The sequence below is a fragment of the Anopheles merus genome, chromosome X (assembly GCF_017562075.2).
Source record: "Anopheles merus strain MAF chromosome X, AmerM5.1, whole genome shotgun sequence".
In the NCBI taxonomy this organism is placed as follows: Eukaryota; Metazoa; Arthropoda; class Insecta; order Diptera; family Culicidae; genus Anopheles; species Anopheles merus.
In genome coordinates this window covers 19,051,299-19,062,754 of record NC_054081.1, presented here as the reverse complement: position 1 = coordinate 19,062,754, position 11,456 = coordinate 19,051,299, and the positions used below count along the sequence as shown (strand labels likewise).

Below are 11,456 nucleotides of genomic sequence, written 5' to 3'. Positions count from 1 at the left end.
GCGCTTACTCCCTCCTTGGGCATAACAAAGGCTCATATTTTCGAAACATTATTTCCCCGTCCGTAACTCCCCTAGACGATTCTTTGTGGTCGTTTTACCTTTCAGAGAAGCATGTACATCAGCGAAAAAGTCCACCTGCCAACGGTCCAACCTGGAAGTTGGAGGTCAATTCGTGTGCCTATAGGGGCTTAGCCAGTTAACCCACCAATCGGTTCAATAACGGAAAAGGTGCGAACAATCCAAACCATCGAAACTGGGGCGAAAAGAAACCGTGCAGCGTGCCATAACTTTCAGGCGCAAGTTCCGAGTGCGCGCGCGTGTTCAAACACGGGCTTTAACGAGTGACCGAGCGCCCGTGTGCGTCACGTGTTATATTATCTTAACGACATCTTCAATATCTCACTCTCGATGGCCAGCACTGGTTGTGAAGATTTTTGTTTTTCCAGAACATCCATTTTCACATGGATGTCACCGAGTGGCAAACTGTACGCAAGAAATAAGAAAAAACGTACACAAACCGACACTATCGCTAAACGCCTTTTGCTGGTGGCAGCGCGCTAACATTATTGAGTACGGAAAGCACGACCCTCTGGCATTTATTTTTTCTGTTTATTCTCTCTCTCTCTCTCTCTCTCTCTCTCTCTCTCTCTCTCGCTCTCTATGCAGAGATTTTGTTGGAGTTTCTACCCAACGCGTGTTTGTTGACTACATTTAGCCGCCCACACGCTTGATTTGTCGATAAGAATCCGCTGGGCATTGGACTGGGCCTTTTGGTTTCTTTCTCGTTAGCAAGTTTTACTAAGCCAAGGGGTATCTGGCAGCGGAAGTAATTTGGACGGTAATAAAGCATAAATTTCACGCACCGCCAAATCGATATACCGCCCGGCTGAGCATCTGGGAGGTTTTCGGCAATAAAACATCAACAGCAGTAGCAACAACAACAGCAAGCAAATCGAACCACATTTTTCTCGTCGTTGGGAACATGTGTGATGAAATATTTAAATATATTTCCGGTATCTTTGTAATTACAATAACAATCAAATTTTGCCCTTCTAATGTTGATCACTCCCTTTCCTCGTACTTAGGACCTTTTATTTCTTCGTCTTCCTCTCACTGCTCCGGTTTCGTTTTTCGGATGGCTCCTTTTTTAATGTTTATGTACACTCACACGCTTAAAATCTCTCGGGAATTCTTGAGGCGCTTAAATATAGATACACGGACCTGCGCTCAACCTACAACACACGCGTCGTTCATCACTCATTCCTTTTCCTTTTGGGAACTCCCGCCACTAGAAATTGGCTCCTAAAGGGACCTAATCAACTAAAGCACGGGTTGATTCACTTCCGAACGGTTACCGGTGTTTTCTTCTTTTGCTTGTGCGATTGTAGTCTGACCTTTTGATTTTTTTTTTCTTTTTTGGGAGCTGCTCCTCGGTAAAAATACAAACAAAAGGGTGTTACGCGTTACGCGCGTAGGAGAAAGGAAAGCAGAAACAGATAGTACCGCATCGCCAAACATCCAGATGGGTAGGGGCAGTTATGCAACCGATTCTTCGTTTTTCTGTTTGTTTGTGACAGTTCTTGACTTGAAAGAAGCAGCTTAAATGTAGGCAACATTAATTCATCTTCCCACATTCTCGTTAGCCGAGGTATCTGCTCACTTTAATCGCTGTTTATCGGTCATGCAAAAGAACGAAACAATATGTGACATTGCCATAACCCGTAACGTTTATGAGCCAGTCCCTTGAGGCAGGGGAAACCGTAACTTCCGAAACCGGAGGCAGCTGGACTTTTGTTACCTTTTGCCGAGTCTAATCCCAAATGCTTGTTAGACTTGCACCTCACTTCTCCCCTCAGGTTTGCATTTACACACTTATGCTTCTGAGCACGCTTTCATTATTACGCTCCTTCACTGGGACTGCCACATGGTCACTGGGATTTTCAAAGTCCACATGAGATTATCGGGGATTTTATCGGTATTCCCTGCTCTACTTTCCTCTTCCTTCTTTCCTTGCTTTCTCCTCTTCCTCTTCCAGATGGCTGGTATGCACAGTACATCAGAGTATGGAAACCGGTCAAAGTTTTCCCAGCTCAACCATATTACAGATGCAATGTGCGCTGGGTGGAAGAATGGTCCATTCTTTCGTTCTCGAATATTGAGCGCACACACGCACATCCACACAAACACAGGCGAACAATCCAATCAAGATTATTAGATCCAGACCTGTTTCCCTGGAAGCGGTAGTCGATGGTACGAGCCCGGTAAGGATCCCGGGAAGGATTCAACAGTCATCTACGAAAGTATTTATCAATTTTCCGACTAACCGGAACCATTTTCCGAATGGGTACGCTATCAGAGACCGAATATGGACTTGTCTGACCGCTTTGCGTTGTCAGGGAAAAGTGAGGAAAAGCAAGTGATCGAAACGGAAAATGCCAACCTTAAACATTAGATTAACCGGGCAGCTTACAAACGCTGCCACTCTCTTGAAGTACGCGTCTTTCCTTATTCGCTATTCCAAAAACATAAAAACAAACACAGAAACTTCGGGTCATTCTATGCCCGTCAGCAACTGTTTTCTTTTTCGCTTTGTTTCGTTGTCTCTGCACGCAACAGAACGATAAGTTTGCTGCGAGCTGGGTGTGCACGAACGGGAAGCAAATGTTAGACATTGATTTCATTTCAATCATATTATAGCATCTAAACGACTTCGTGAGACGGCTACCTTGCCGCACTACCGGGAATAGAGTTCTGGAGTGTGCTTGCTCCATGCGACCCAGGATCAAGAGCGTTCAGAATAATCAGCAATCTCAATGTTCGTGTGAAGGAGAGAATTAAACTGCGCCTTGATTTTTTTTTGTCCGTAGCGGGATGCGTTTCTGAGCACACCTATTTTCACATTGTGTGCTGCAGTGCTGCTTGGTCCTTCGCGGTGCGACTGTGTTTGAAAATACGTCACCATCCCTCAATCCTGGTTCAACCATCCCTTGGTGGCAGCCGTCCGTTCTACGAGTAGCGTTCGCTATCACAACCGCCTGCAGTCTTTGAGTAGTTAGCCGAGGTTGGCTTTGACCACGTGATACGCAACCGAAACGAATCGTCATCCGGGTCGGTTTCGATGATCTGCCAACGAGTAACGCCGGTGAGGAGGGAGGATGGGGAGTGGGAGAGGACGGAAATGGAGGCGGAGGAAAACAAAGAGCTGTTAGCGACTTAGGGAAAAGAGAGCTTTAGCAGATTTTGCACAACGTTTCACTGCACCTATATCAAGCGAAAATGTGTTGCAAATTGCAATACAGGGTTTACCTAGCCAATCTGGCATCGTAATCGCGTTATCGGTCGCCGTTAATACTCATTCGGGCGACGTAAACCCTCAATTGGGCACTGTCATTTATATTCGGGCCTTGTTCTTTTTTTTTCTTCAAGGACTGCCTGAACCACTGGTGGGGGCCTAGCTTTTAGTGACTTACTAATTACGCATAGCAGGATAGTCAAGTCCTACGTATGGGAGCACGGTCCATTCGGGCCTTGAACCCATGACGGGTATATTATCATGTCGTACGTGTTGACGACTGTACCACCAGACCGGCCGTGGGATGTGATCCATAAAACTGTTTAAAAATACGTAGCTGGCGTATTGCGTTATTAAGTATGTATGATATTATTTGAAAATGGTAACCTTAGTCAATCATTCAACATATTGTATTATTTAAACTATATAAAACCATTTTGCATTGTATGGGCATGACTTATTTTTTTTTAAACAGGTATTTGAATCATTTTTATTAGAAATTAAGAAAGTATAAATATTATCTTTTTACAGATCAGTTAAACTACGCGCTGAAAAAAGCTTTGTATTAAAAAGCTTAAATCCAGAGTAGGCTGCTCATTTTTTTTCTATGCACAAATCATAATTTACAAAGCCCGCATAGAAATGACAGAGCCCAAGTTATTTACGGCTACCGATAACGCATTTACGATGCCGGATTGGCTAGGTAAACCCTGTAATATGGGCACTTTTACGATTTTCCTCTACAATTCTTTTGTTTTTTTTTATAACACAGGTTTTTTTTAATCCTGTCAAGAGTTTCATTTTTAACGCCCTTATTAATGCAATCAGCATAACAAAACAGCTTTTGTACCTTTATTTGCAGCTTATTCAGTGTTCAGTGGTGCCACTACTTACCTGCGCGATTCTCGCACTGCTGATCGAATTCACGATCGAGACGGAGCTGTTCACGTGATCGGAGCCGGTGCTAAACCCGATCCTCGGATTCCAGAATCAATATCTCTACCGACAGCAACAAAAGGGCAAACGGGAAAAATGAAGCAGAAGAAAAACAGAACGCGGAAACAGCGGTATTAGAACGGTTGGGGTCATGTTGCGATTGCCAAAAGGTACAGCTGGCCGCTCGCACCATTCCTTCCATTGCCTTCTCCTCTCGACAGTCTGTCCTGCATCCTTCCCATTTACATACACCCTCCCCCACCTCCTGCCTCTCCTACATTTTCAGGTCCCACGGCAGTGCGTTGTAAACTGCATCGCGATGGTATCGCGGAAACGTGCCCGAACGCCGCGCACACAACTTACCGGAACGCTGCACGAGCCCGCGTCCGACGTACACCAGCGAATCGTTACCGGACATGTCCGAGTTGTTCCGTTCCGCGCCGGACTGGTTGACGGTGTTCTGGCGCAGATAGGCGGCCGCCTTCGATTCCGCCCCCTCCATCGGGCCGTTCGACGACGCGCAGCAGAAGCAGCAGCAGATTGGCATGCTGGACATTGGCAAACACACAGTAGTACACGGATGTACAGTCAAAACATCGATAGTTCGAGAGTGGAGTAAAGGGGGTTTAAATTAGAATCAAAGAGTGAGAAGCCAAGTAAGAGAGATAGAGAACAAGAGAGAGAGAGAGAGAGAGAGAGATAAATAGCGAAAAAGAGAGGAAGAGAGAGAGAGAGAGAGAGAGAGAGAGAGAGAGATTGTATGAGAATATGGAAAAGTGGGAATCAGCAAACATGGGAAAACAGAGCGAAACGTCGGCAGAACAGTCAGAAACATCAAGAAATCGGTCCTCTAGGCGGCCCGCGGAGACTGTGAGGGTGGGCAGGAATACAGGAACAAAGGGAAGAGAAGGCATGCCGAGAGTAGGGTGCGTAATGTTTGAATGTGTCTATGTGCAAGTATCCTAGCGCGCTTGTGTATAGACGCATTAGTAGATATGTATGAGTGTATGTGTGTATGTGTATCAGTGGCATGTTCTGAGCAAGGTGTACTAATCCGAAGTTGCGCTAGGCTGTTGACGGGCGAGCGGCACTGTCAGCGGCAAAGCGTCAACACCTGCCTACTTACCGTTTGCGGTAGCAGCTGAAGACGCCGAGGAATGCCTGCCGGAAGCGTCGGTTCATGAAGCAGTACGTGATAGGATTGCAGCAGGAGCTGATGTACGCCATCAGCTGCACCAGGGCAATACCGCTGCTGTTCACGTACTGGTAGACGAAGGTCGGCGAGTACAGATATACCTGGACGGATGGATGAAGGAAGAAAATAGGACTGCGTAAGAATATAGACATCGGCAGGCTTCCACCGTGTACACCGCAACCATTAACAGCTTCCTGGAGCAAGTGTTCTGCTAACTATGATGCCAGCCTCATCGTTTTGCGAATATTTTTTTGTTCGCATACCGTGCACACTCTTTACGACCTGCATCGAACGAAAAGTTTGAGGCAGAAACCTAAAATATCTGGCAAATACCGGAAGCGCTATCATACGTGTGGGAAGGATTTATAGTCGCTGCCCGTGCTCCGGCACGAGTGCACGTATTCCATTTCCACACCTTCCTGACGGGCCAAAGCGGCACGCCTCTTTGACGGAAAAGCTTCATTTTAAGATTGCCTGCTACATTTGTTTCCCCGCCCAGTTTCTTCTTTCCCGCCTCACCCAAGATGGGGTAGAAAAGTCAATCATCCTTTAGCGCTTCGCGACTGCAGGGAAAGGGAGGAAAAGTGCGGTAGCGGCAATGTAGCAGGAAACAATAAAAGTAACAATAAATAACAGCAATTCGCAGTTTCTGCCCCTTCGCCGGAACCGTAAGCTTAGACCTTAAAGGCGGACGATTTCTGGAGGTTCCCCGGGCTGGCGAAATCACTGCAATGAAGTATTTATGAAATATTGCACTCAACAAGTATATTCGATCAATCTTGCCGAATCAGCAAAACCCGAGGGCACACCCCGGTGACTGTTCGGGGACCCGACGCGTCCTAAGGGTGTCATTTTACGGTCCCCGCTCGCTAGCTTACCAATGACTAAGCCGTGACGGGGTTGGGGAGGGGGGAGGGGGGGGAGCGTGTTACATCAATTCATTTCTCCCAGGCTGGAGCACGGTTTCTGGTTTCTGATACCTCATAAAAGTGCTATGGTTTGTCGTGGGTGGGGACGATAAAAGCGTTCGTCAGGTCGGTGTTAGAAAGGAACTTTTTTTTTTGCAAAAAAACAAAAAACCACCGAAGCGTACCAGAGCGACCCGCGTAGCTTCCGCATATATTTGAACCATCGGTAGGCGAAATGAAGCGAATGATGCATAAAACATTGATCAAATTTATTTACCAGAAAAGGCAACATTTCAACCGGTCGTTACGCACGGCCCGGTTCTAGCCAGGGGAAACCGTTCTGTTTGGTTGATTGAGTTTCCCATCCTGTCTGGTGAGCAGCAGCACGCCGCTGTTGGAATGTCAAGCGGACATAACGCTGCCAAGCACCACCGTTTATAAGGTTGTATGTGTGTGTGGAATGGTGGTAATGTTGTCGGAAGCGGAGCGGTAATTCAATTTGCCTCAGACGCTTCAGGCAGACCCCCGAAACGCTCATTAGCGGTCGTACGACAAGTGTGTGCAAAATGGCGCCAGCGGAGTGTTGGACTACGCGTGAGTGTGAGACTGAGATTGAAAATTAATTCACCTACCGTGTTGAGAATGTGTAGCGGTGCCCAACAAACAAAGAACTCGACGATTATCACGAACAGCATCCGTATGACCTGCAGCGGCGTGGTGTGCAGAGGCGAAGGGCCCATCGATTGATTTGTCGTGTTCAATAGATGAAACAACCGGAATGTAATACAGATGCGGCCGGCGAGGACGAGAAGGAGAGGAAGACAAAACATTCCTTTAATGATGATACTAACCAGATCTTTCTATCTCTCTGTGTGTGTGTGTGTGTGTGTGTGTGTGTGTGTGTGTGTGGTTCGTGTACCAACACAACTGGAATGTAACCTCAAGGCATCTACCATCGACCAATGAGTATTAGTACACACATACACACACACTCGTGCGTTCTTGCTTGAGTTTGGTAACATTGTTCCGAGCTGAAGTTGACAAATGAACCTTTCCCAGGGTCTGCTTCGCCCTCTCCCAGCTGTTGCTGAAGGACTTCGCAGCGATACGGTGGTTCACATGCGCTGCTGCTGGGCTGTTCGAAAACGCTCTCAGCGACACGGTACCAACAAATTGGAGCAGGGCGGCGAGTTTGCTGCACATATTGATTTTATCGGGCAAGGGGCCGTGGGCGACTTACCTTCTTCTTAGCCTCGATACTCTTGTCCATGTAGGTGGAGCGGATCGCATGCCGGGAGAACTGATAGGCCGGATCCGGGTTGAGAGCGGACGGATCACAGTCCCCCTGGCCGGTTTCCGGTGCGGTGGCAGCACTACCCGCCGGTGCGCCAGGAAGCAGCACTGCGTCACCGGCTGGTTCGAGCCCCGGTCCTGGTTCGCCCGTACCGAGCACGATCTCATGCTTGGCGTCCTGCTGTGTACTCTTCACGATGGTGCTGGTCGGCAGCCGGTGATGGTGATGATTATATCCGTGCGCATGATGACAGTGGCAGTGGAGGTACGGGTGCTGCTGCCCGACCGACGCACTTTCGTCGAACTTCGTCTCGGCCAGCTCAGGCAGACCTTCCGGCGCAGCGGTGGTGCTGTTGCGCTGGTAGCGCTGATTCCGACAGAGTCCCACGTGCTGGTGGTGCTGCTGGAGACAGTGATACAGTGAGTTTCGTGTATGTGTGTATGTGTGTGTGTGTGTATGATGATCGGTGTGTAAAGATGGCTTCTTAGCACACCCGAAAGCTATTTGCTCCAGCAGCTGGCAACCCTTCCCATACGGAAGAGTGAGTCAGCTTCGGCGCAAACTTTACAAGCGGGCCCATTGAGTTCGCGTCTACTAGCTGCTGGTGTGCGCTGATTGAAATAAAGTTATCTCCAAACTTGTGCTCCCGTAACAAGCATTAATAGCTGATAGGCGGCCTACTCCGCCTGCGGCAGCAAGTTTCTGCCGAGCAGAGCAAACTTTCACGATGACGCTCTCGTCTATCTTGGCACCTTCGGAATGCGTGCTTCGTCTCGTAAATAGTGCTTTCCAACTATTATTTAACTCGGGCAGGCTCGTAACGCCCATCAACATCACCCCCCCCCCTCCCCCTCGCAACACTCAACTCTCCATACCCGTCCTTACCTTGGCGAAGAAATGGCGAAAACCTCGAAGTCTTCCGGGCCTGGTTTCGCATCCGGCACCACCACAGTAGTGCGTTCGCAGGTCCGCCCCGGAACCGTTGCATCCACCACCGTTGCTACCATTGCTAGAGCCGCTGCTACCGGCACCATTGCTCGAGCTGCCGCTTCCAGCACCGCTGAAGTTGCTCTTGTTGATCGTGTTGTTGTTGCTGGCAAAGTTAACGACCGCTGTAGACGATTTGAACGGTGCCTTCTTCAGGCTGGACGTTAGCACGAACCCCGGCTCGTGCCGCTTACCACCGGCCGGCTTCGGTGGCTTGCCCTTATCGCCCGTGCAGTGCTGCTCCCCACTGGCAGTCCCCACACTGCCAGCCGCGGCACCGGTGGGAGCTCCCCCGACGCTGCCGCCCTGACCGCCCGTACCGTGCTGCCGGCTCGTCTGCTGGTACAGCGAAGAATGTTTGATCTCGTGCCGGAGTCCGCGCCACAGCTTCGAGACGATCATCGAGTAGGCGAAGCCCATGGTGAGCAGGGGCAGAAACAGCAGCCCGACGTCGTGAAACAGCACGTACGCCTTTTCCCAGGCCGGGCTGGGCCACTCTTCCCGGCACTTCATCTGGCCGGTGCTGCGGCCGACCGGCAGCAGCCGCTGCACGTACCCGAGCGGTGAGTTCGCGAGAAAGCTGACCGTCCACACCAGGCCGATCATTTTGTAGGCATGAAATTGGGTCTGCCACCGGCGGGAGGACAGTGGCCGACAGATGGCAAAGTAGCGCTCAAGCGAGATCGCCACCAACGTCCAGACCGCCACCGACACCGAGACGGCTGTGAAGGAAGAGGAAGAAGATGGGGAAGAAGATGTGAAGCTCGGGAACATTACGTTGTGTGTCAGTGACAAGGGATAATTCTACCGTCTGATGAAGGAAGGTACAATGTCAAGTGTCTAGTAATCGGAAGGTAAACCCAACCCACAGACGCCTGGCTGGTTGTGTGGGCCAAAACACACTGACGTTTACTATCACGGTTAATAAAGCAATCTGTGATGGGCGGGATGCATACATCCAGGCGCACGATTAGCTGTGCGGCAAATGCAAACGCTGCCTACATAAATTAAAGGGTTTTTTTTCCGTTTACATGGCAACACTGTTTACATCCGTTCGGCCCCAACCCTTCCAGCCAGCGGATATCCGCCGTGAGGTAAATCGGACTAGCTTTGAGCTAATGCCACCCACCCCCCCCCCCCCCCTCTTTGCCCTTTCCTCACGGGATGTTGAATCAACCGAACAGCTGTTGTGCCGGAGTTCAATTTCCTGCAGTGGAGCAAGAAGCCAGCGTGGGCTTTCATGTTGTCGCTTGGATACAGCACACAGCCTGGGAGCAAATGAAACGGCTCTCCAACGCTGATACTGAATTGCTCTCTGCCAAACCGGAAGAACAGCAAAACACTGTTTGGTTAATCGACAGTGTGCATCCATCTGACGCCCCGACAGGAATGCTTTTGTACCATTTACCATCTAGCCACCTGCGCTGCGTTAGCGTCGAATTGAAAAAATAAAAAAAAATAAAGAAAGCCGAGCTATCCAACTCCGACTGTAAATCACTCACTGCTCGCTACTACATCCATCGCGACGGGAGCATACGCCAAAATTCCCAATAAATATCGACGCCAAACTTAAACGAGCGCAAGTTGTTGTTTTTTTTTCTATTCAAGTGGACACCGACACAGCCAGAACCGGAAACCGGAAGCACATTGCGAGCACACGTTACAGCCTCCGTAATAACTAGAGGAAAAATGGCATCAACCAAAATCTGACACCTCCGCTGACGAGCTGACAAATGTTTTTTTTTTGTTATCCTCTTTCTTTTACTCTCCACCAGCTGCCAATTCTCGATTCACATCTTGACTTCAGGACGTCAGGTTTCGTCAGACGTTATTGTCGGTACGGTGCTTGCCAGTATGGCTAATGGTAGGCTGTTTTTTCCATCGAAAAAAAAACCCATGGAGGCTCCGTGATACCACTTTTCACCTAAGACGTCGGATACAAATGATTTCTTTCCTGCCGTTTCCTTTTCATCGCTCGGGAGAGTTGGGCACGGGGCACATCGGGATTGGGCATTGGACTGAGACGTAAAGGAAATGAAAATGCTTAAACCATCCCGTCTCAGCCAGCTCTCCCATCCTCCTTGGGGAAAGGTTGGAATGGTGTGCGCGCTTTAACGTATTGCTGATGCGGCCTCCTTTGTTCTTCCGACGGCGTTTCTGTGACGAAGGTTCCGCCGGGAACGCCAGCATTCCAAGGGACTCTTTATGTGGATAGCCTGTAGATTTCCATGCATTTTGTGTTCCGCAACGTTCCACGGCATGATGGGCCACAGTAAACAACCAACCGCCTCTTCCACTTCATGAAGTTCTGGCACTTTTGATTCCTTACGGAAGCTCTCGAGGCTCCGTTATTTTTAAGAAGCATTGTGCAACTTCTTAACCAAGAACCTTGTGCTTACAATAATCGTGGCACAAGTTCCCATGCTACGCAGATGTGCGGGTAGCTCACAACTGAATAGTCAAGTAATCGGTGCCGACGCCCACGTAGACAGCGTGAAATCGATGCTCGACAGCGAACGACAGTTTGCGATGGCATTAGCGAAAGTTCGTCGTGTTTGATGAAAGATTTCTAATGTAGACATTCGCTTTGGAAAAGACGCGTTTTGCTAGTTGTTGCTACATGCCGATGCACGCTGTTGATTTCTGCTGCGACCTTTGAACTTTCAGCCTTATGCTTGAAGGTTATATATTTGCTTTAAAGAGCTACGTCATTAAAAAAAACACAATCTAGTGGAGGAAATTTGATAGCTACAATCTTGTTCTCCGAACGAGCAATATAATGTGTTACACTTGTTACCACTTTCCTTCGAATCTTTATCCACTTGTTATGGATCGCAATCCATG

The 11,456-nt window shown here is 48.9% G+C and overlaps 1 protein-coding gene across 10 annotated transcripts in view; it reads right to left on the bottom strand.

Annotated features, from left to right (window-relative positions):
- The window catches only part of LOC121595373, a 28,720-nt gene continuing 17,264 nt past the window's right edge, over positions 1–11,456 (bottom strand). For 7 of the 10 annotated variants that reach the window (XM_041919302.1, XM_041919353.1, XM_041919312.1 and 4 more), the window contains 5 exons: positions 8,511–9,334; positions 7,572–8,027; positions 6,964–7,035; positions 5,355–5,524; positions 4,300–4,776 (listed from right to left, as the gene is read on the bottom strand). In XM_041919302.1, coding sequence (XP_041775236.1) covers positions 4,503–4,776; positions 5,355–5,524; positions 6,964–7,035; positions 7,572–8,027; positions 8,511–9,334 — 1,796 coding nt within the window. In that variant the 3' untranslated portion in view covers positions 4,300–4,502. The other 3 variants (XM_041919336.1, XM_041919372.1, XM_041919329.1) reach the window with 3 other exon arrangements.